Source organism: Molothrus ater, chromosome 2 (assembly GCF_012460135.2).
Source record: "Molothrus ater isolate BHLD 08-10-18 breed brown headed cowbird chromosome 2, BPBGC_Mater_1.1, whole genome shotgun sequence".
In the NCBI taxonomy this organism is placed as follows: domain Eukaryota; kingdom Metazoa; phylum Chordata; class Aves; order Passeriformes; family Icteridae; genus Molothrus; species Molothrus ater.
In genome coordinates, this window is record NC_050479.2 from 9,896,575 (window position 1) to 9,922,364 (window position 25,790).

The 25,790-nt window shown below is 40.8% G+C and overlaps 1 protein-coding gene across 1 annotated transcript; it reads left to right on the top strand.

Moving 5' to 3' along the window:
- The first annotated feature begins 1,378 nt into the window (after positions 1-1,378).
- Positions 1,379-24,509, top strand: TMEM47 (transmembrane protein 47). The gene is made up of 3 exons (XM_036379761.2): positions 1,379-1,830; positions 14,962-15,102; positions 20,870-24,509. Exons 1-3 carry the CDS (start codon positions 1,605-1,607, stop codon positions 21,046-21,048), a joined length of 546 nt encoding a protein of 181 aa, XP_036235654.1. The 5' UTR covers positions 1,379-1,604; the 3' UTR covers positions 21,049-24,509.
- Positions 24,510-25,790: the final 1,281 nt, after the last annotated feature.

Below are 25,790 nucleotides of genomic sequence, written 5' to 3' on the forward strand. Positions count from 1 at the left end.
AACACACCAAATTCTGCTAACATCAGAGTATTATATGCACTGTGATACACCTGCTATGGAATCAGGGTACTGAGCTTCGGTGGTTGTGCTTCTAGCAGAGGAGACATCTAAATGAAAAGGAGAAATTGTTGCAATATGCTGTAAGTGTTCTCTAACATAACACCACTGAGAAACCAGGACTAGACCTCATATGCTAACTCCTACGAGCAGCTGTAAGAGCAAAGCTGTTTGTGCTCTGAGAAGTTTGTCATGTAAATAATATTTTTTCTTTCTGTTTCAGCCTTAAACTGTGAACAAAATGAAATTAAACTTGGAAGGAAGCAAACCACTAGGTTTTAATCCTGCACCTTTCAAAATTAATGTGAATATTCCTATAGTTAGAAGGTAAAAAAATCCTCTAAGTACTATTAATAGGGATATAATAATTAGCACTCATGGACAAGATTTTCCCTGTTTCTTCACTAGATAATGGCTTTTCTGGCTTAACTTTTATCTTCCCACTTGCTAGCTCTCCCTCAAATGTAAGTAGCAACACTCACTTTAAAATCTACAGGTTGAATCTTTCTGCTCTTCTTTTTTTAATAATCCTTTATGGACATTACACTCCACCTTCGTGCCTGTGTGTGTTTGTATCTCGAGGAAGAGCTCCTTTAGACAGTGAATTATACTAGTACCTTGTTTAATAACTAACCCAAACATTTGCCCTTGACATTCTTAGCACCTCAGTGCTAATTAAACAAAATAAGCAGAGACTAAATGGAAACCGGGCAAAGTACTTATCCTTCCTCAAAGATTTAATTTGGGATCAGCAACGCCGCTGACGGGAGACGGAAGCGCGAATCGCAGGTAAGTCTACACACGAATAATGAAACGCTGAATTATTTTTTTTAAACCCTCTACTAATATCTTGTGATTTAAAGGTCACTCCTGAAGAAGAATCAAGGTCAGGCACGGCTAATCCTGCATCCGAGGGGCCTTTCCTTTCGCCCAGTTCCTCGCTGCAGCGATACCGCGGTGGGGCCGGGGCTGCGGCCCGGGACCCCCCCAGTGCCCGGCCACACCGGGGGCTGTGGCTCGATCGCGGGGCCGCCGGGACACAGCCGGCGCTTCTCCCGCTCCCGGGGCGGCCGAGGCCCCAGGGAAGCCGGGGAGGAACCGCTCGGGGGCAGCGGGAACCGACGCGAGGCGATGCGAGCGGCTCCGGGCGCCGCCTGCGGCCGCTGAAAGTTGCCCAAAGTCGGCCCCGGCGGGGCGGAGCGGGGCCGGCAGGGGCCGCGCCCCCGCCCCTTCCCCGCGGAGCGCGGCCCGGCCTCCCCCGGCAGGGGCGGGCATGGGGCGGAGCGCGCCGCGCCAGGCCGGGCCGGGCCGGGCGGCGCCGGAGGGCCGGGAGAGCGGCTGCACCTGATACACCGGGGCGGGAGCGCGGCGGAGGAGGGCGGGAGGGAGCGGCGCTGCCGCCGCCTGCGAACGCATCTCGCCACCGTTAGACAGCGCTGGTCTCGCCGCTTCTCCCTCCGCCCGCCCCTTCTGCGCGGAGCTGGGCTCTCGCTCCTGTTCCCCTCGGGGCCGGCGGCAGCGCGTCCTCCTCGTCTCCCCTGGGCCCCATGGCTTCGGCCGGCAGCGGCATGGAGGAGGTGCGCGTCTCGGTGCTGACCCCGCTGAAGCTGGTGGGGCTGGTTTGCATCTTTCTGGCGCTGTGCCTGGACCTGGGAGCTGTGCTGAGCCCCGCCTGGGTGACGGCGGACCACCAGTACTACCTGTCCCTCTGGGAGTCCTGCCGCAAGCCCGGCAACTTGGACAGCTGGCTCTGCGAGTCGACGCTGCACAGCGGTGAGATTCGGCTGCCCCCGCTGCCCCGCTCCCCTCCGCCGCCAGCCCTTGCTGCTTTCCCCCTTCTCGTCCTCCTCCGGTTCCCTTGGCCGCACCCCGGGCACTGAGAATTCTTTCCCCTCGCCGTGCCGTGGCTAACCCACCAGAATCCCTCAAGCTGCCTCTCCTTCACTCTGGTCTCCTTCGGGAGTGTATCCCAGCCCTTCCTGGGGCCAGTCCCCCCGGACCGGAGCAGTGCCCGGGGCCGTGCCCCGCTGCCCCCGCCGGTTCCCTGCCTCGCCCCCTGCCGCCCCTGGTCACCGCCCGGCTCCCAGCGCAGGCAGGAGTCCCCTGCCTGCACCTTTGTCCGCCCGCCCTCCGCACCCCTTCCCTTCCCGGGCTTCTTCACCCGTCCCCATCCTCCTCCTTCTCCCCGTCCTCCTCCAGCCTCCCCGAGCCGCATCTCGCCGGCGGTCGGGCTGGGGCGGAGGCGGCGGCGCTCCCAGCGAGCGGCGTGTGCGGGAGGGGCAGCACCGAGCTCGGATCGTGCCCGGGGTGCGGGAGGTGTGAGGCTTCAGTGAGCGAAACGAGTCACATATGGTGACTGGTTCCCTATGTGCCGTGGTACTGTCACAAAAGATCCCGAGTTTGAACTAGTTTTGATTATTTTTTTTCCGTGTGGTGGCTTCCCTATACAGTGAGAAACTGTTTGGGATCGAGTATCTTATACTGCCCCTTAGCCCCCATCTGAGAAGTCTCAGGTTCCGGAAAGTTGGGGCTTCCTAAACCAAAACCGGTTGCTACTTTGTCCAGAGTGGGGACGCCTGGGCTTGGACTCTCTCCATCACACCGGGTGTGCTTGTGTGTGTCTTTCTCTAGCACGTACTGATCTCCCCATCGTCTTTCACGCTCCTTTGCCTTCATGCCACACTCCCCGTTGTGATTTCTTGATGCTCATTCGTACTTCACCTTTTTAGGTCTTTGATCAGAGATAGTTGTTTTTTTTAACGTCATTTCACTATTTCTTGGAGTACTTCAAAAACGGGTTGTGAATGATAAAAACAAGCTGCCTGTTGAATATTTTTCAGTAAATTCTTTTGTAGTGTGATAATTGTTTTGGTTTTCATGGGTGGTTTTATTTACTTTATGCCTGATAGCAACTTCTGGAGCCCCAACAGAAACACTGACAAATGCAGCCAGCCTCCCTCTACATCGTTTTTATCCCTGTCCATACACACACTTGCATTGATAAATCATCTGTTTGGATTGCTGTGCTTTTTGGGTAAATCATTCAGGGACAAGATGTGTGTTTTGGGAGGGAAAGCCAAGGACTGACTATATTCTTGGTGTGTTTTGTTTTCCTGTGTTCTCTGAAGTCCTTGTATAGGTTCTGGAAAATAACTGATCTCAGTTTGAGTTGGAATTACATAGGTTCCTTTGCTGCTGTGCTTATTTTGGTTTTTCTGTCGTGTGCAGTAATATTTGAGGGTTAAAATGTTTTTTGGGGTTTTGTTTTAAGTAATATAAAATGAATTGTAAAGAAATGCATGTTTCAGTCAGTTACCAGGGTGTCTGCACAAAGTTTGGAGTGCTTTCTTTTCCTTCCCTGGTATAAATGGAAATTTATGTAGGAATGTCAGCTTCTATGTGTCTCCTTAGCAACGTGAATCCTTTGCCCCTTCTCCCTGTCTCCTGAAATAGTATCCCCTTGATTGCAGAAAGACTTTTCAGATGGCTTGAATGAGAACCTGCTTCCAGTCCCCCCCAGCTCCACACGCTCTGCTGGGCTCCCCCCTCCATCCATCTCCCGTCATGCATGCGTGTGTACACACACACACAAAAGTGGGACGGGGAGAGAAGCAGGACAGCTTATGGAACAGCATAAAAGGACACTAATCTCTCTTGTTCCTCTCTTGGTCACCTGTCTGTCTGTGGGGATGTGGAAGATGAATGGATGAGGATGGGTAGGAATGAGATGTAGTTTTCTTTGGATGCTGTGTGTTGAAAATCTGGTCTGTCCTCTGCTGGTGCCTTCTTCTATCGTGCACAAATTCCTGCCTATCCGGTTTTATTCAAGTTTCTTAAATGAGCTTTACCCATTTTCCTCAAATACTTTCCAGTCTAGTATGATTGTTTTACTTGAGGTGACTGGGATAAACCCTTCACTTTCCTTGTGCTCAGCACAGAGTACTGCATTCTGACCAGACCTGAAATATGAGAAACTGCACTGTTTTCCTCTTGCCTTTTGCTACTGTGGTACAATTGCCATTGAAGCCAATAGGAGGGCTCCCACTAAGTTCACCAAGTTGGATTGGGCTCATATTTAAGACTGTTTTGTGTGCTGGCATTAATATTTTAAGTGCATTTTCCACCTACATTGTGAATCCAGCAAGCAGGATTTTGCAGATAGTGGAGAGCTCCCACAGGGAAAGCTCTTTTAGCTTGATACCAGTGCAGGCAGCTTTGCAGCTAGCTGTGAGAAGCAGCAGCGCACACAGGAAAAAAAGCATCTTCACCCATGGTTTTAAGAGATTTACTTCATCATCCCTTGAAGGAGAGCACCTCAAGTGGCACCATCAAGGGCATGCTCACACTGGAAGCTGTTAAAGCATATTCAACGTTTAATTAAAAACTTCTGTTTTAATTAGATGTAGGACCCCTGACTGCTGTCAGAAGGGCAACTTGGTAGTGGAGAGCTGAAGGAAATGCACAGAGCATGGTTGCATTGGCTGTTGTAGCAGGGAATAATCTCATTTTTCCTGAAGCATTGCTAGTGCTTGGAGCATGTGTTCACATTCGTTCTTTCACTGTTCCAATGGCTTTTTTGTAACTTGCAAGTGTTGTTTGCTCACATACTACTTTTAAACTTGTGGAAGTACTTCACAATAATAATGGTTCAAGTATGTAAAATAGTGAGTCAAATTAATTTTTGTACACCTGAAAGTTATAAAATATCTCATCTTAATTTGCTTTTTTTTTTTTTTTTGGAGTCTTTAGGATCTGAGTAAATCTCCCACTAGCAGCAACTTCAGGAGATGAATAACAAAGTTGCCAGTGTGGAAAGCTTCATTATCAAATCTTGAAATTCAGAAATGCAGTTGTAAAGCTCTGAAGTTTCACCACCTGTCTTGGCATATAGCTGTTTTCTGTGATCAAAGCTTACCTTGGCTAATGCACAAGTTGTCTTTAGACCCACTGTATTTTAAACTTGTGTCTCTTTAAACAAATTTATTTTTTAGACCTTATTTGAAATGCATTATATCTCATTTGTGGTGGTTTATTTGCAGATTTATCAAGAGTTATATATGAATATTTATTCCTGTCACAGCATTAAAATTAAATGCATTCTGTACAAAACTGCCTGGTATATCTATACCGTCACAGGTACTTTTCTTCTTCCTGCAGATTAATAACAGTAAATTTGAATTTTTGCAACAGACTGCAGCCACTATGGCTCTTTAAATCAAAGATACACAAATGTAATGTAGAAGAAATAAAGGGCTCCATAGAATTTAACCTGCAGGTGAACATTGTCTATTTTGACTTAAATAGGTGTATATTCTATTCATAGAAAACAATGGCTCCTTTGAAGCCTTTCAGTTTATTGTGAAAACAGAATATATAAAAATACATTTGAATGGTTTTGATTAACTGTATTCATTTTGGTGAATGTGGGGTATATGGCTTTGTTACTTTACAACCTGTGGATTTCTTTATGCAACATTCAGTTTTCTTCAAGAATATTATGCCCTTTTACAACTGCCCATGAATTCCTGAAAAACAAAGCGTCTCCAGGAAATACATGCAACAGAGTCTCTGAGTCTGTATTAAACTTTGTGATGAGCAAACAATGAAGGTAAGCTTAGCCTGTAGCATAGTGCAGTAAACAACTTGAGTCTAGTTTTATGCTTGTAATTTTGTTCTAATTTGTTCTTAAAATAAAAGCAGCACCAGAGGCTGTTCATTCGGTAGCACTTCAAGGGGCTTAACCTTAATTACACATTAGATGCAGATATCTGAATTGACATGCCAGAATACTCTTGGATGGTGTCTCCTTGTTCAGAATCTAAGGAGCTGTTCCAAGGGGAAATTGCTAGCTCAAAAGCAGCTTCCTCATTAGAAAATCTGGATCATTGCTCAGATTTGATGTTGACATGTATTTGTAAAAAGCTCAGCAAGGCTGGTAGTTTGCTATGAAATAACAGAAGAATGAATGTGATTTTACTTACCTGTAAAAAGTGGCTCATACAATCTAAGGAGGAATTAATGTTCCTTCTGGTTTTGAATACTGTAGTCTTTCATTTTGTGTATTAGCTCTAATAATCATCCCCAGCACTGTATCTGAAGATGAATATAAAATCAAAAGCCATGCTACTTCACACTCAGTGTCTAAGGCTCTGAGCAGGCTGATCTAATTTTGAAGTTGAGTCTGACTTGAAGGTTGGCCCTGTTTTCCATGGGGAGCTGAACTAGGTGACTTCCAGATGCCCTTCCCACTTTAAATTATCCTTGATTCTGTGATGACTGACACTCTGTTTATGCCTGATGCCTATCTGGCTTCTTCAAACTGTGCAGAATGCCTTGAATTGGCTTAACTACCCCTCACAGCAGCCCCTGATAGAATATTTTAAGGAATGTTCCCTCTCTTACAAATGGACCGAAGGCCATGGGAGCAGCAGATCCTGTTCAGTCTGGACCTTTTAGTATGGTGGAGGCTGCCATTGCAGCCACCCTTCTCCAAGCAGTAAAAGATGTGGTTAGAGCACATCTGTGATGTTTGTGTGGTCAGGGCAAGAGCACCTCACACCTTATCAGTGATAATACTCTTAAAAAATAAATAAAGACTTGTAGCTATAGTGGGTTATTGCTACTGCTGTTGTTCATTGCAATTTTAAAATTAGTAATGTATCCTGTTGCTTTAAGTTCTGTTTATTAAATATGATGTCCCTGGAGTTAGGGATAATGCAAGAAGTTTTAATATTTGATGAGATTTTTATATTTAGAATTGCATAGAGAGTGGCCTTGCCTCTGCTACTGATTTGTGGCCCAATATGACCACATGGGATTCAGAGTAACAGGAGGAGTGGTAAAGTCCAGCCAGCTGTATTGCTTTATTGCTTTATTGTTCCACTTAAAGTCATCATTCTGATGGGAAGTACACCTCAAACTCTTTAAAATGCTAATTGTTCTTCTCAAGGAACAATGGAATGTGTTTTGAAAGTTGCAGAAGATTGCCGTTTTTCTGGAAGAACATTGATAACTGTGGAAAATAGTTACTTCCAGTTCCAATGCATAGTATTTCAGATTGCTAAAAAGTAGTAGCTTTTATAGAAGAGGTCAGAAATACTGAGCTTACTGTGAAAAGCTTGTATAACACATCTCCCACACTTCTTTCCTAATGGCAGAGTTCTAAGAGTTCCAGGTTTTTGTGAAGTTCTCAAAGTTGTGGGTGTGTGCAGTTGTTTGAGGGTTTTTTTATTATTTTCATTGAATGAATGAATATACAATAATTAAAATGACATAGTAACAAGCAAATCTCAGAAGAATGCTGTGTATCCAATAGAGGAAATGCCTGAGTACATGCTGTACTATTCTGTGAATGAATTATAGATTACATGATTTTCTGTAATGCTGTGCTTGTCTTGAAGTCCTCTGTTGGCAAAAGCAGCGTGCAATGTGTGTGGCTTATAAATGGTAAAATAAAGATCTATATAATGGCACCATTTAATTTTTTTATTTGAAGTTGTGCTATGTTTAAAGGACTTGGTGATTTTAGAAATAAAGATGGACCACAGAGCAGACATACAACATTCCTCATCCCAACCCACATCTCTGCAAAGTGTATATATTTCTTATAAACAAGGAATGCAAGCTTGATTCTTCAGGAGAGGTGTGTGTCCGTGGGCAGATGAGCAAGCACCTGCTGCATTTCAAGTTGCTCATGCATCTGCACCTCCCCTGGCATTTAGACCATTTTGTTGTCTTGCTGTCTCTTTCCCACAGCAGTAGAGTTGCTTACCATATTTTTACAGATATAACCCAATTGTTCCCTGCTCTCCCAATGGCATCTTTGGGTGGAAGGTGAGGCACACTGCTTTCCATGGCGAGGTGAGCAGTCTGAATAGTGGCTGCTAGTTCTTCCCCCAGACTATCAAGCACGTTCTTTCCAGGCTGAGGAGGGTGGCTGGGGGGAGAGCACCTTCTGCCTGGAGCACCCTGCCAGTGGGGCTGTTTGTTACCTTACAAATAGTCAGCCTCTTCCTCTCTCATCTCAGTTACTGTCACCCTGATTTTTTAGGATTTTCTAAGCCTTCTGGATGTTTACATTCTTGTAATGAACTTTTTCACACATTTTCTGTAAATAACTTATTGTTTTGCATTCTTTTATGGAGGAGGAGAAATTTGATGAACTGTTGGTTTGTCCAGTGTCATTGGAGAGGTGGCACTTTCACCCTCCAATCCACTGTCACTTTTGGAAATCTATAAATGTTGGAGTCAGAAAATAAACTTCCCCTTTTTTACCTTGAGAACAGCAGTGTGTGCACGTCGTGTTGTTTCATGTCTTAGAGTGACAAGTTACCTTGCTCTTGAGAAGAGGAAAGCCACAGGAGGAGCCCAGGTAAGAGGATAGCAGCTCTGTAGGGAGCTGCTAAGGCCTTTTTCCCTCAAAGGTGAGAGAGCCTTGAGACTGGGCCACCATCCAGTGATGGTCAGCATTCCTGTGCAGAAGGGGAAAGCTGCATCAACAGCAACAGAGCATTGGAAGGGACCAGTTAAATAAGAGGCTCTCTGGAGCAAGACTTAGATCTGGATTTCCTTGTACCTATTTGTTCATGGATCTCATAAATCTTTTTGTGCCTTGGGTCCAACAGACAGAGGAGGGCAGTTACAGCATACCCTAGCAATCAGGAAATCCCACTGGGAAATGGGGGCAGAGGTGTGAGGTTAGGAGTCTGGAGCCAGAGCTGGGAAGCAAAGGCCTTGCAGCTTCTGAGAAACTCTCTAGCCCCTGGGTATGGCAGCTAAGGAGTTCTCTGCCTTTCCTCCTTCACTGGTTGGCTGCCTTCATTATCCATTAGCATTCTACACCTCTGTAAGACACAGGGTCTGCACTGTTTTTTGGATGTCTCTCTTGTTCTCTTTTTCTTTGACTGATTCTAAGTGACTCTTCACTTGGCATCAGGAACACTACAACATCCTACAAGCCTCTAGTACAGTAAATGCAAAATGACTGATGCCTTATGTAGAGCCTCTGAATTATCCTTAGGAGGCACTTAGGGATTTTTGCACCCAGCATTAAATGCTTAAATTTCTCTTTGGGTGTTGTCAATGTCCTGGTGAATTGGAGCTATGGGAAAGTCTTCCTGTTAGTCCCATGGGTGTTGTGCAGCACTTGGGTTACCCAGGGCTTTGTCCCACATGCTGCTGTGTGTGGATAAAGACAGATTTCTTAGGGAAAATGTCATGTCCTTCTTTATAACATATCTGTGACTTAATGTAGCTGTTTCATTTGTTTAAATTTATGGCTTTTAAAAGAAAGCCTTGGTGTGAAGTGAGTTCTCTCGAGGAAATTGTGCTTTAAACAAGAGCTGGCTGGTTTCTGTAGCTCTGGTAATGCTTTTCAAGTGTCTGAGTGACTTGAGTACCACATGCACAAGTAATTTTCCTACTTTAGAAAAATCTTACTCTCAATCCATAAAATAAAAAGAAAATACAAAAGCCAGAGTATGTCTGCAGCAGCCAGCACTAGTAAACATACTATACTAATCAATGAGCAGAAAATACTTATTTATTGTCATTTTTGTACAAGGCTCAACTGTGAAAAGCTGTGGCCAGAGCAGCTTATGGAGGTTTGGTATGGATCTTGCCAGGATGCACTTGTGCCTGCAGAGTACAGAAGTGTCCACTGTGGGATCCCAAAGGACTGCACGTGCAGGCTGGCTCTGCAGGAGTGTGGACCCAGGAACTTCCAGGCACTGGGCTTCCCAGCTTTAGCCAGCATCCCCTTCACCCAGGGCAGAATTCTTCTGAGCAGCTCTTTGAAAGCCATCATTCTGCCTCGGGTAGAGGCTCCAGAGGTGACCTCTGTAGAGTAATTTGACGTGAGAACTTAATGGCCCCTGCTGTTCCACAGCTTTTCCACAGAATTCAGTGGATCTTCACCTTGCACAGAGGCTTCTGCTCATGATCCTGCTGAAGAAAGAAGAAATCTTATTGATCATGCAACCAAAGCACTTTTAGGAACTAGAGTTTGCCTTTATGTTTTTATATATGCACTTCACTTCTCAAACTTTTGTTGGCTATTTGATATCTAAGTTTGAATATGAAGCAATTGGGAATATCTCTAGCTATCGTATTTATTTAAGTTGGATTTTATGATACTCAGTGGGTTACATTTAATTTCTTATGTGTGGGTGCCTCAGGTTTCTCTGCTTCACACATTATTTCAAAATCATTATTCTTGATTTTAAATGCTATATTGCAATTTCTTAGAGTATTTATTGTCTGAGGGCAGGTACTTGACAAATAGAAGCATTGCAATGAATCAGAAAAACTTGAGTGTTATGTTTTTGTTTCTTACCAAGATTTTGTTTTGTTTAGAAGGTCAGACGTTGCCTTCATCATGTAACAGCTGCATGCATTTTGGTACTTCAGCCTTTATGAGAAGACTTGTTGGAGAGCCATTGTATGGAAGAAGGAATATGTGATTGTTTCTTAAGAAATTAATTCACTTCACATGCCCTGTCTGGAATAGCCCTATACACCAATGTTTCACATATTCCACAGTATGTTTCTATGCCCACCACTTCTTCTACTTCTTTTGCTTGGTAGAATATCATGTTGAAAAAAATATTTAATTTTGGGGTACCTTACTGAAAACATGACATCTATACTAGCCTTTTACATTGATCTTTCTTGTATTAAAAAAGGACCTAGTTATTAAAATAGACATTTCAGGACTTCGATGTGATTTCTTCTTCTTTTATGACTTTCCCTGATTTTTTCCTAGTAGTGAAGTATTATTTTGTCCAAGGAATTGAGGAAATAGCACTGCTCTTAATTAAAAATCACAGCTCAAAGCCTTGGGTCATTTCTTTTGGGGAAAGAAGCGAGAGTTAGACATGTCAGTGTACAGTTGACACTGTGCCTCTGGGTCACTAAGAAACAGGCAGAATTTCCAAATAGCAAGGAGACCAAGCTGTCCCCCAGAAAGGCACAGACTGTTGTATGAGGAACTAACTGAAAATAAACTGTATCATCATGGTTTGGTGGTTTTTTGTTTTGTTTTTTTTTTTTTTTAACTGAAGATGGTAATTTTAATAATTTTTTTTCACCAAATATGTATTGAAAATATATCTCAAGTGCCTAGGTTCATATTGATATATATTTCCAAATACTGAAGCCCACATTCCCAAACTAATGGGCAGATTGTTATAGTCAAAAATATGCAAACACTGTAATTGCTGTCAGAACTGCAGTATGTCTTTCTCATGGTTATAGACATTGGAATGCTTCTTGGGGATTTTCAGACCTAAAAATAGGATACATTAAGTGAGCTTTTTCTTAAGAAATCTCTCGAGTTACCTAATAATTGTCAAAAATGTCTTAATTCTAGTTTGCATGGGATAGGTGGCACTACTGGTGTAGTTCATAATGTATTGCTGAAATGGTGGAACACTGAAAAGATCTCAAGTTTATCTAAACCAATAAAGGAAATCTTATTTAGGCATTAGGTCACAGTGCTTTTTAAAGTCTAAAAATTTATTAACATTTCTGTGAGTTTTATTAGTTTTTTTACTAGTTCCTAATACTTTTCTTAGATAATAGATGTGTAGTTTAAAAACCTGTAGTGGTGTACAGTGAAAAAGACTGATGTGTACTCTTCAAGTGTAACCAATTGTGTTTTGTATGCAGATGAGTAATAATTATCATCTGTAAGGCCCCATTTTACCTCTGTTTTTTCATATTTCTATCTCTGTGAGAAAAAGCAGTCTCACTGAACTGCTGAGGCTCCTGAACTTACAGTTCTTATTAGTTACTTCTTTGCAAGATTGGTGCATGCCTAGAAGAGGTACAAGCATATTTTGGATGCTCTAAAGTAGGTTTGTGATGTTTATGTTCTGTGTACCAGTAGCACTGTGTAACAGAACAATCTCCTGATCCCATTCTGATGCTGTGTCCTGTAAATCACTCTTGGGTAGTCTGAGAAACACTACAGCTCTTTTTGTAGAAAAGCTCTGTTTGCTCTATGTGTTTATATTATAGATACTTGATTTACAGGGTGCTCTGCCTTCAGAGGTAGTGGTTCTTTGGATCTTTATTTTATTTTGTGCAAAGACCAATGGCCTGGATTTAAAAAAAAAATAAAAGGTAAAAAATTGCTGTTAAGTAGAAGACCCATGCAGAATATTTTGCTTTCTTAGTCCACCATAAGCTTTATTTTGTCACCAGATCAAATGGCTTTCAGAATTGAAAGTTAACATTTTTTCCAAGATGACACAGAGATTTAAACATGTAGTTACTATGGCAGCCACTATAGGAAAGTTTAGTCCTATATTCTTCATGCACTAATGTCTGACCTTCACAATGTTCTTCAACCAAAGTCCCTGCAGCTCAAGGCAAAGGCTGGTAGCATTGTATGCTCCTGTGAAAGGGACTAAAATAAACAGGCAATTCCAGATGTGCCCAGAGCACAGCATTCAGTACCTGGTCCCCAGCTGGTAGTGGGGAGCAGTAAGAGCCTTGGTTTTGCCCTGCTGTCAGCATCTCTGAGTAGGTTGTCTTACTCAAGAAATTAATTTTGTTTATTCAAGGCAGTTCTTTTTTAGTTAGGAGTGTAGGTGTCTCCCAACACTCATTTGTCCTTTTGCCTCCCACATCAGTGCTATAGTAAGGTAATTTGTTTAGTTTTTAACCTTTCTAAAATCTGTATATTTGTCCTGGAAGTTAAACTTTATTCTAACCCTGCACTTATGTCATCTTTGCCTAATTTATGATCAGTTTTTTGGTGGTTTTTCCAGTGTGGTTTTGGAAAGCAATAGGATGCTTAACCTGTTTTTCCATTTAGCTGCTACTCCAGTGTCATACACATCCCTTTGCATTACAGTTTGGCACCTGATCAATGCCAAGATAACATTTAATATTTAATTATTTGTGGTGACTTTCAAAAAATTTTAGTTTCTGAGTTTTCCTGTCTGGCTCTTTGATTTATTTAATCAATTTTATGTGTCTTTTAACTTTGGTGTGATATGGATTTATGTGGCTGGTCTATCTGTGTAGTTCTCTAGTGCAAGGATTCCTTTCATATTGTTCCAAAGTGTTCCATTCTGTTTATTTATTTCTGGGTTTTGTATCTGTAATGCACTTTGATATTGGAAAAATCCTTTCTAAATCATCAGTACACTAACCTCTTGGAGTTTCTGAAGGCTCATATACTAAAAATACTCATAATACTAAAAACACTTGCTGAAACATCTCTGTCCAGTCCTAAAATAATATTTCCATCCCAATAGTGATAGTGTAGCAGTGGGACACACAACAAACTGGCATTAGAGATTTAGAGATTGCATGCTGATGATAGAATGAAAGATTGTTCCCAGGGGTTAGTTCAGTAATAAAACAAGGAGTAAAATAGTTTCAAAGGTTGAGTACCTAGTAATTAAATTATTAGTAAAGGACATGCCTGGATTTCTGAAAAGAATGAAAATAAACATGTGTACTTGCACAAACCCCCCTTTAAAATCACTTTCTTTTCAAGCAATGCTTTTATAGCTCTTCAACCCACTTTCTTCTTCTAATCTCCTTCATCTTTTTTCATGTAATATGTGAGGGCTTTTTGGTGATAATAGGTGCCAGCATTCCATTCCCAAACTCCACAGCTGCACTGTCTGTATCTTCAGCAGATTAGATTCCTCTTGAAACTGGATTCCTTGTTTATTTAAAACAGTGCTTTTTACTCATTCCCAAAAGACAGTGTTCGTTGTTGTTGTTTTAGTAACCTTAAGATATCTAAATTTAATTTGCAAATAATTATCTCATTTTCTGTGAACTTGGACATTTTTTTCTGAGTATCATGTGACTGGTAGCATTTTCAAAGTAGTGAGATGCAAATGATCCATAGGTCCTTTTCCCATGAACTGAATTTATATCATCTTCTTGAACTAGTAAATAGTAGTGATAAGCAGTAAATAGTGATCTGATTCTTTTTCCTGATGCCTTCTACTGGAGAGAGGAAAGGTCTTAGATATTCTTTTGGGAAAAGAGACAGCCCAAAGCCTGTGCCTTTCTAAAGTCCCACAGAAGCTCTTAAGTTAGATTTTGGATGTTGTAGACATGAATCATGGCCATCAGCTTACAAATGGATTCTGATTTATTTGATTTAAGACTGCAAATATGTTGTTTATAACTGCATCCATTATATATCAGAATAACTAGAAAATAGTCTGGACAAGTGCAGAGGTTGATTTTGGGGGAAGAAAAACTGACTCCTGAGGATAACTGGCATTTTAAAATGGGCTTGGTATTTGACTGGGTCTGCAGCTAATGATTGTTACTGCCTTTAGAAATTCTTGACTTCCAGCTATCTTTTAGTGTTGAAAAAATGTATATATATATATATTTTTAACCTTTGAGCATCTCCTCAGTTTTGTTACACATACTGTGTGGCCTTGGTATTTCCCAAGGGACAGGTGTGTATGATGAGGCTCCGTGCATTTCCCTTGCTGTGTCATCCTGATCAACTCATGCAGAGGTTGGAGTTTCACTCTCTTTTGTGAGAAAGTTACAGCAGACTGAGGGGCAGCTAACCCAACGCCAGCTGATTCTGAGCCAGCCTCAATTTCTCATTCTAAATTGGATAAAAACCAGGGGACCAAATTACTCAGTTTTACTTGAGACAAAATCCCGGCGAAGCCAACTAAGGCTTGAGTAAGCGTGGGAGGTTGTGGCACTTTGCTTCTGAGTTACATCTGTTTTATGAAGGTGATTCACTAATTAGGGGAAAAAGAAATTCAAGACACAGCTCTTTATTTACTCAAGCCTCGATGCAGCCTCTGTGTTCCTCATATTCTCTTGTTTCTGTCAGGCCTGTGGGCTTGTTTTACTGAAATTGTATAATTATTTTTTCCCCTCTTTGTTTTTTCTTCCCCTTAGACTGGCAGATAGCTACTCTGGCTCTGCTGCTGGGTGGGGCTGCCATTATTCTCATAGCTTTCCTGGTTGGGCTGATCTCCATCTGCGTGGGATCTCGGAGGCGGTTCTACAGACCAGTTGCAGTCATGCTCTTTGCTGCAGGTAAGCCCTGGCATCATTAAAAAGATTTCCTGAGAGCAGCTGGACTTTCATGGAGGGAGATATGCCTCATTCTGCATACTAATCCAGAGGTGTTTGGTTACTTCTTTCTTAACTCCAGTGAGGTTTCTCAGGCTGTAAGTACTGCACAGCATTGATCATTTTTGCAGTTGCACTATTATTAGTTCATAAACAATTATTTATTTGCATTATATTTATTGTTTTATGAAGTACATGCAGCAGGAGAAGCTACAGAGGATAAATCTCAAAATACCATTTTTAATCTGTGACTTTGTGCTGCTTGATGCCCCCATTTTTATTCTTCGTGCAAAGCCATTTTTATTTTAATGTTCTCTCTTTTGCAATTTTAAAACAGGGAAATTAATACCCAAAGGTGAACCCTGGAAGCTCTACATGTGAAAATAAATAGGATTATCTTTCAAGGTGTTTATATATGCTCCTGTGCCATAAGGAATTAATTTTGTTGTGTCATCTCACTTGGTTATTAATTTAACAAGCTGTCACAGTGCAGTCCCTGTTTGGTTTTAAAAACACAAAAATGGAACAGTTTATATAAACTATCACAAAATCTTAAGGGAGACCTAAGACTCTGAATTGTCTGTAAGACTGGTCCAGTGAGGTACAATTACAATATCAAATCATCTCCTTTTATATATATTCTGGTGCTTTGGGGCTTTGTCAGCATGGATGTTTCAAATTCTCCTGAGATTCACCAACCATGGTTTGCCTTCATCCTGTCACTCACATCTGCAATGGAGCCAGCAGCTTAAGCCCCTTCTGATAGCCCGAAATGAAGAGGATGACAGAACCTTTGGGATGTATTAAAAAAAGCCACTTATGAGGATATGAGAGGATGAGAGCGTGGAATTGGAGGGAGTTTGGGATGAAGCAGAACTCCGGGAAGGCTCCTGCTGCCCCCTGCTGATAACATTGCCTTGATGGAGCCAAGCCTTTCAAGATGCACTTTTATGTGCTCAAGACACATTCCTAGATTGCATTTCGTTTGCTTTTAGGAAATTAAAGCAACCTAGGATCAGATTCCCTGAGTGAAAATCGTCTGGTTTTGTTCTGTGTGTTGCATTGCTTGCTTGGTTAAATGAATAAAGGTACTGGTGCCATTCTTTTAAAATTCAGTGTTGATTCTGAGGTTTATAAGGTATGCTGGGCAGGTAACTTTGAAGGAAATGGGGTTATGTAATTTTTGTAGTTTGGCTTTTGGTTTCTTGTTTGGCTTTTGGCTTCATTTCTCATAACATCATGTAGTAACTTGATAATTATTCAGCCATACATGCCTGTCTTGCTATGCTGCTCATTTAGTAGTTAAGTTTGTACTAAAAAGAGAAATGGCTTTCCACAAGAAAAGATTTCCTCAAATCCTACTGTTTCTCTTCATGTGCTCTCCTCTGCATAAAATTGCTTCTAGTCTTTACTACAAAAGGTTGATGGTGAAGGGTTTTAATGCTTACTTGAATCTAAGAGGAAATTAAATTGGTTCTTCAGCTTATGATGGTGTTTACATCTTCCCTTTGCCTCTGTGTGTGTGCATGTGCATTTTGAACAGCCATAACCTGAAGCATATGAGAGGAGAGATGATGAGCCCAAGACAACCTGCCCCAGTTTTCTTCATTATCTAGCAAATCTGAGGAGAATCCTTTCAGGATTTGACACTTACATTGTTAGAAGACATTTCCTGCAGATTTTATCTTTGATGTCAGCAATTGTAGAGATGAATATGGATGATGTGTCTTGAAAGAATTATGGAAAGAATCCCCCACTGAAGAGGGGAAGGTTAAGATTGTAGCAGTTTGTGCCTTATGCAGCTTTCCATAGATTCAAGCCTTCATCTGTGGATTTCACAAATCTTTCAGGATAAACACCACCCTGACCTGTGAATGTGCTGGCAAGACCAAATATTCTGTGTAACTCTGGTTGGGAGTCTATCAGCTGCCTCTGGAAAAAGGGCACCGTATGAATTTCCCAGAGACGTTTAATGATGTGTGGGTGTTGGGTAGAAAAGGTCTCTGTGTGGAAGAAAGGACAAAATGGAAAAGTTATTTCCAGGTGCTTTATAAGAGTCTAAACAGTTGGCTCCAGGCTGGTTTTTTTCCTTCAAGTTTTGATTTTTTTTCCCCTCAGCTTCAGGTTTCAGTTAGCAACTCTGTAGATGAGGGAGAAGATTGGCTGACTAGGACTGGAAGAGATGAGAAAGAAAGGGACCAAAAAAACCAAAATTCAACCTAGATGCTGAAAATATGCCAGCAAGTAATGAAAAGATGTGAATGTGTCCTCCTAGAGCTGACAGGATGTATTTTAATGTTGAGAGGTAGAGGAACACCTCAGGAAAAATGTGGAGCAGATGGAGAGGCAGTTGCAGGAAATTTTGCATGAAGCCACCTTGGCTTGTGTGCCTCTGTGCTCTAGGGGAGTCTCCAGCTCATGGACCTGCTGGGGTGTCTTAGAGCTCATGAATCAAACTGGCCCTCAAAGTGCAAGCTCACAAACTTGTCAGTGCAGGAGTTTCATGATACACTTACTGTTTAACTAAGTGCTAACCAAGTCTAATTTAGGGGCAGAAATAGGAAGTGTGCTTGCTGAAAGTCCATAAAAGAAACAAAAGAAAAATTAAAGATGCTTGCCTTTTGGTGCTGTTTCAACAATTGTGACAGTGTTTGGAAGACTATCCTGGGGACATTAGAGAGCTTTTAATGCATTTCACAAGATACTTTTACATGCAAGATAGGGAAAACAGTGGCTAAGTGAAAATATTACAGGTAAGAGAGTAATATAAAATGGTGGCAGATAATAATTGAAGAATACTTAAGGAGGTATCTTTTAATTCTGATAGAGAGAGCACAGTTGGATTGCATCCTTAGTACTGTGCTATCACCTATTTTCCTAATGATGTAGAAGACAGAATGAAAGTTTACTTGTCAAATTTTACAGTGGAAAAACATTTCGGAAACATTGAAAACCAGAATTTGATTTCGTGAAGTTGATGGAATGGTCTGAAAAAGTAGGACTGATTTCAGTAGAATGTAGTGCAGGTTGCTACAGGGCAGCAAAAAGAGTCATAATATCAAAGAAATACTGTTGGGGAAAATACTCTCTAGGTTATGTGCTCCAATCTCCTTTTTGAGGCAGCATGGTCACTAACACTGACAGTTTTGTCTGGTCCAGTTTTGAAGAAATTCAAGCATGAAGATGTCACAGTCTTTCCAAGCATGTTGTCCTGGGCCCTTACTGCCCTCCTTATGATACTTCTTTCCTTGTTGATGTCCATCCTGACTCTGAGATTAGTGTCCACTCTCATTACTGCCATCTTGCTTGGCACTGAAAAGAGGAATATTTAGGAATTTTTTTTTCCTATCATTGTTACAGCTTCTTTTTCAGGTAATCTGTGAAACACCCAGCACTTATTAATGAAGTGCTTTATTGATCTGAAATAAGCAGGAGGTAGAGAACAGAAGTGCAGAACTTACTAGCCAGCACCAGCATTTTCATAATTACAGATAAATTAGAAAGCCACATCATAAGTGGGGGTTTTTTTTGACGTCAAAATTTATAGTCAAACATTTGGACAAAGAAAAAAAAAGATGACTGAAATTATATTTTCCTACTTTTAAAGCATTTCTTATGATTTCTGCATGTTTAATATGATGAGTATGTATAATTGCTTACATTTCATGTGAATGGAATAAAACCAGTATTCCTGTTCCCATATTGCAAACATCATAGTGCTTCATAAAAATGTGTCTACATTTGAAGAGAACAATCAAGTTTGAGATGATTAGTCTTCTCTGAACAGCATTTGAGTAGCAGATTTTTAAAGATTTCCTTGCAGCCTGTTTTTTCTGCAGGAAAAGCCTTGTGCTTCTGAAGAAAGATAGTACAGTAAAGCACTTCCCTTAGCAGGTCAGCATAGCATGGAGTTCCTGTAAATTCATTAGAAACAGACCAGGAGTTGCAAGCATTGCTTTCAACATCTTTTGGGGTCATGCTGGTCATTTCTCATAACTTTACTGACTGCTGTCTCTACTTGCACAGCTCCCTTCCTGCTCTACAGGGAAAAACAATGACAGAAGGCAAAATCAGTGCAAAGTGATGACAGTGCTATGGAGGGTGGCTGCTCCCACCAGCCACTTGCTGCCAGCACTTGCTCTGAGTTCTACAATAGCAAATCTGGATCAATAGTAGGGAAAGCTGGAACCCTCACTATGGAAATGTCAAAAAACCCTCTTGTGTGTGTTGCTGCTTTAGCAACATGTTCCTCTTCCAAGAGAATCACTTTTTTTTTTGGTTGTGTTTTGACAAGTCCAATCTGTAGATTGAAATTAAGCATACTTCATATGTTACACTGTGGAAGGTGGAGACTTCCTTGGTTTGCACTTGACACAGACACACATGGAGCAGTTTCTGCACTGACTCAGCAGAGATGCTGCATCCCCAGTGCAGGAAGGCACTAAAGAAAAACTCATCTATTTCCATACATTTTCAGAAATCCTTTTTGACCTTGAATGGTCTTAAAGATGTGCCTGAAAGCTGAGCATATGTTGAGGTGCTTTTGGATGCAAAGATGCTCTCATTATACAGAACTGGAATGCATAATCTTTTCATAAGAGTAGGTGCTTTTCCCAGTGTACCCTGCCAGAGTTTCTCAAACGTTGCACAGTATTTTGTGAGCTGACAGACAAAAAATTATAATCAAATGGAATAATATTAAGTAACACTTCAATAAGTGTATAATTAAATAAAAGTCCTGTGGATTTTGATATCCACATCAGAAAATCCATTGTGCAAACATTATTCAGATTGTCAGTCTCAAGTAAGTGTCCAAAGACTACTCTGTAGGCTAAGGTGGATGAGCTGAAATTTCCAGTGACTGCCTTACAGAGTTTTATCACTGAGGTTCTGATGAACATGGGGTATGATCTCCCCATAGCAGCCCTGTTCTCAGGACAGGTGAGCATTTGTCTCCAGGGCTAATGAAAGGGGCCAGTTTGCAAGGCTGTGTGTGTGAGTGAAATGGCCAATGTTTGTCTGTGGATCTCAGTGCTATAGGAAATATTGATTTTGAAGCTTTTAATGTTTTGGATTTGACCTATTATCTTCTTTCATCAAACAGTATTTCTGACCCACCCCCTAAATTCATAATAGTTTGCTGGCTTGAAGTTTAGTGACTGATCAAATTTTATAGTTTCCTTGGTATTCTGTGCAAGAATGCCATTAATTCTTCTTGCAGAACACAGTAATGAATATGAAATATGTGATTCACTGAGTCTCTACTGAGCACAAGTATATATCACCTATGACAATGAATTATTTCTAGGCTAAGTAAATTATTTGATTCTCAGCAACATTTCTTAATATGTATTCTCGCTTCTCGTTTTGACTTATTTATAATGGCAATAGAACAAGTTTTGCTGTTAGGGAAGGAGTAATGACTGCAAACTAAAATACAAAGGAGAAACAGAAAAGAATTTGGGAAATACTACTCTCACTGTTTATTTTGTGGACATTTGAAGGATCATCATTATATCACAGCCATAATATTTGTTGATCAGCAAGGGAGTATGGAAGAGCTGCTCTGTTGTCTGTGAATGAAATGAAGGTGATTTAAAAAGGGCAGCACTTACAAGCTAAAACTTTCCAAAAGCATTTTAAATGTGAATTTCAGTTATTTGATATTTTCTTTGTTTTAGGGAAGCAAAATAAGGCTTCTTCTGACATTTGTATTTTTTTTCTCTTTCAGTTGTTCTCCAGGTCTGCAGCTTAGTCCTTTACCCAATCAAGTTCATCGAAACGGTCAGCTTGAAAATATACCATGAATTCAACTGGGGCTATGGCCTGGCATGGGGTGCAACTATATTTTCATTTGGGGGTGCCATTCTTTATTGCCTGAACCCTAAGAACTATGAAGACTATTACTAGAATCATTTAATGAAAAGAAAAATTAAAAAAAAAAAAAGGATTTCCCCATCTTTTCTAGCTCACAGTTTTTTTAGAACACTTGTGGAGCACCAAACAGTCTGCTCTGTTGATAAAATAGCCTTTGCCTTTTGGGTGTGAACACTGTAACCAGCTTTTACAACCATTTAGAAGAACTGCAAACACTAGGATTGCTGATCTTTCATAGGCAGATGCTGCAAGCTGCTGATACATAAACTTCATTTTTCCTGACAACAAGCAAAAGGATCTACGTGACAGCGATCATTGTGAGAAAACTAGTTGGAATGAGAATGCAATGCCTGCATCTGCTATTGCCTTCAGGGGAGCAGCTGGTATGGGCTCCATTTAGAAGTTTCCCTGTATCATAGAGGATTCAGATGTCTGATAAGCAGGCAATGGCATCGTGTACAATAGGCTGAGTTGGCCCCTTGTTACTTGCTCAAAAGCACTCTTAAGGAATTAGTTGCAAGGGACTGTGTTGAGGGCAGTGAATGTAACTGGTTAATGACTTGTCTAATATCTGCATTCAACAGTCTGCTGGTAGAATAATTAAAAAAAAAAAAAAAGAAAAACCCAAACAAGCCACCAACCCACACAGGATTTCATGAATTAGTAATTGACATCACCGTGCCAGCTGTAGCAGATTGTTGAAGGAAGTCCAAACCCAGAGACATGTGCTTCTGACTGTGTAGTTGGAAGTTGTCTCAGCTCTCAGTGTTTTGCTGGAGGGGTGAAGATAAAGGGGAATAGAAAAAGACCTGTTCTGTCCCTGGGACATCTAAAATGTGTGAATGAATTGCAGTTGTCCTGAGTAACCATTTAACTTGCAAACATTGTCATGAAAAGAATGCATATGGAACAAGTTCAGTTATATTTTTGAAAGGTATTTGTTAGTATAAATGAATATATATAATGCAAATATATATGCAGAGGGAGAGAAATGATTCATCCTAAAATTGTAATATGAGCTGTGATGCAGTGGTTAAAATACTAACTTTGTACACATTCTTGAAAGTCTTGGATTGGTACCCTCAATTTTTATTGGTGTTACAAAATAAACACACAACGGTTTGTCTTCTGTATATGCCCTTGTACAGACTCTGTGTTATGGGAAATGCTTAAAAGTTCACATCAAGTTAAGGTAGAACTCGACAAAAATAACTTCTTGCTATTCCATATGTAATATAATACTTGCTAAAAATTCTTTTCTAAGGGTGTTGCAAATTTAAAAACTGCCATTTTTTAAAAATCTGGTTAGGTTGTGAGTGTCCCTGATCATCAAGAATACAGCTAAGACACCATTATGTCCATATTAAAACATTAGCACTTCAGGAGGTAATCTCTTGTTTTTAAAAACTGAGTTTCTAGTGGACTCTTTGGTGATTATGTACATCTGATTACTCCTGACTTAGTATGTTTCCCACTTAAAACATCCAGAGACTGTACTCATGAAATGAAACCCAAGATAAAATAGGGAGAACCTTCACATGAATTTAATCCGCATCACTTTTATTTTTGTTTACAATTTGCTTATTTGGATATTTTCAATTAATTATAAGCATATTTTTATACAATTGTAATCTTTAGAAATAACTATTTTTTTTATTGGAGAAATTTAAAATATATTCTGTGTGGACCTCTACACAAGCAGATATGCTGGGGTTGCACATCCACCTCTACACAAACGGTTTTGCTGGTTCCACGGAAAAGGCTCCTGAATTACTGGGTGTTAAGATGGCATCTCTTGTGTTTCTGCTGGGCCACCATCTCCAGGGTGCTAAGGGTCTGCAATGACCACAGGGCTGCCTTTAGGAAGTCACTGTGCAAGTATTGCTGGCTTGTGGAGATGGTTTATAAAACTCTGGCATGCTCTGGAGTTCAGTCTTTACTACTGTGGCAGAATATTCCGAATCTGCAGTGGTGATTAATTAGATTAGACGGAGCAAAATGACAGCTTGACATGGAAGAGACTGCATGGCGATGCCTGGAGAACAAAAAGGATGAGAGGAAAACTTGGCTCCAGTTATTTCACAGGCACCAAGAGAGCATTTGTAACTCTGCTTTATTTCCTGAGACTGACTTAAGGCAGATATTCACTATATAGTTCACTCAGTATTTTTCTGAACAGCTGTGTAGTTCTGCTTTTATTTAGCAGCATGGAGAACATTGTAGTTTGGCATGGGAATTAGATTAGTGCAGAGAAGCCCACTGTGAGAAGATGTCTGTACCTTTCTAAGGAGATGGTGTTTTGGGGCCAGCATTGTGGCATTTTGTGCTGACAAGAAGGTACAATGCTGAACCCACGTAGCCACTAATTTATCAAATTGTTTTTCTTTATGTAGAGTTTGAGTGAAAGCAGCTGCCAGGCCTAAGGCAGATGCAAATGAGTGGTGTGTGCTCTGCAAGTCACTGGCTGTTAATGTGAAAGGCGTTCAGGCACAACAATTTACAAACGTGAATGCCTAAAGACAAGGTTCTTGATTCACAGTTGAGTCAGAGATCTGATTTTCAGTCCCAACATCTGCTTTTCCTCTTGAAGGGGATGCAATCTATTAGGACCCACCTCAGACTCCTCAGGACCTTTGTGTTTGGGCATTCAGTACGTGGATTTAGGTACCTACCTTTAGCTTAGGTTGCTACTGCAGTGTCTTTTTTTTTCCTCTTTACCATTGCAAATTTTGACAAGCATTATGTTTCTCAGAACAGAACTAAAGGTAAATGCAACTTTGTGCTGATTCTTGGGGGTTTTTTTAGCCACAAAAAAGATGCAAGTCTGTGTCCTGAGTGTACGTACGACAAATTAATAATTTTGTATGTTGTGCTTGTGTCATGTCACCATTGTTTCAGTTGTTTGACTTTATCTCACTGGCAGAATGATTCTCTCCCACAACAAATCCATTTTTTTTCTTCCAAATATATATGAATAAATATATATATATAGCAAACTTGCAAGCAGGGCTAGTTATTTGTATTTTTTAAGCTTAAAGTATACCGTCCGGTGCTGACAAATACCCAGCACCTCTTCTGGATTTCTTGCACAACTTCGTTTAGCTTTTGTAAATTTTAAAAACAAATATAGAGAGACCTATGTGTTTGAAATATAAATGATATATATGGATTAGCATGTAACTGTATATTATTAAACATGCAATGAACTGACTGGTAAGTGAAGTCTAATCTTATGGCTAGCAATGTAATTTATTCAGACTGTATTTTTGTACAGCGCAGTGCACACTAACCTATTGCCTCTGTGTCCTCTATAATGCCTAAAACTGTGCCTAGAAATTTCATTTATGTCTTTCAAAGAAAAGAAAAAAAGATGATTAAATGCTTCATGTTGTTGATAGTATTGGTTTTTCTGATGTTGTTCTTTATTTATTTTTGAGAAGTGTATGGTATGTTTATTAAATGAATCCATCAAAATATGGTTCGTTTTAAATGGTCATTGTTAGCAGGGAAAGACTGATTTTTTTTTTAATCTAAACTTTTAAGTTTGCAGTTTTAATACCATTTCTGCATTTCACGATTTTTGTAGCTTACATAAAGTTTTATGTGAAAAAGTAACTGAAATAAAAAAAAAAATTGTTACACTAAGAAAATGTGCCTGTTTTACTCTGAATAGAAGATGTATGCAGCTCAGGTGGTGTGGTTTACTGAGGAGGAACAGGCTCCTTCGGCTAATGAATATTCCTGGTATTCAGTTAATTACATGCTAAAGGAGTCTTACCAAAATACACAGAGGGAGAGAGGGAGAGATGGAGGGGTGTCATTGGCAGGTTCCTGTATCTCACCTGGCCATAAAGCAGTGGTACAGGATGAGTTTCTGGGTGTCACAGAGTCCACACTGCCTTTATGAAGATGCAAGCATTATAACATCAGAAAACCAAATGCTTTAAATGTAAATAACAAGGCTGTGTTGAAATGGGAATCTGTACCGAGCACCTTGCTCCACTGGGAGGATTTATTCATTACACACAGGTTTTGTTCTTGAATTTCCAATAACTAATACTTTTGACTATTTTGGTTCTGAAAGCTGTGTTACTTTTCACTGTGAAAAAACACAGATGCTTTGAACCTGAAAGGTGGTGTTGCAAAAAAGGGAAAGCATGTTTAAAGCACTAGGGACATGGTACTGTGTTTTTTCTACTATTGGGTGTTGTATCTACTTCATCACTGGATATCCCCCAGGTGGGGGGCAACACCCTGAGGCTGCCAGCAGAAACCAAGGGGAGAATGGGAGGCAAAAGCCTTGCTTGGCTTCAGCAGATGAATGCTGAGTGAGTACAGGCACAAGAATGGGTGACAGAATGGAAATCAACTCATAGGAGAAAAGAACTTGGAGCGGGGAACAAGCATGGTGGGGGTGAACAAGGATGGGAGGTGTCTGAAGCTTTGTTTTCCTTTGAAATGTGTTGAGAGAGGATGCTCATAGGGAACTATGAATCCACTGGGACTGAGGGATCAAGTCAGGGGTAATGAAAGGCATATTTCATGAAATCTGCATTAAAATTCTGGTAGTTGTGCCTTTAGGGGGTTCATTACCCAAGGGTTTGACCTTGTTTTAATGCCCAAATTTTAGGTAACTTGTGTTTCTACATGTTGGCACAAGGTCTTGCAGCCTCCTCCCTCTCTCCAATGAGAGGGGAGGTAATAATGCAGCACTTCTCTGTCAAAGCTGCTGAGTAGTGGTGTAACTTAAAGCACATGGAGTGGGAGTATTGGGA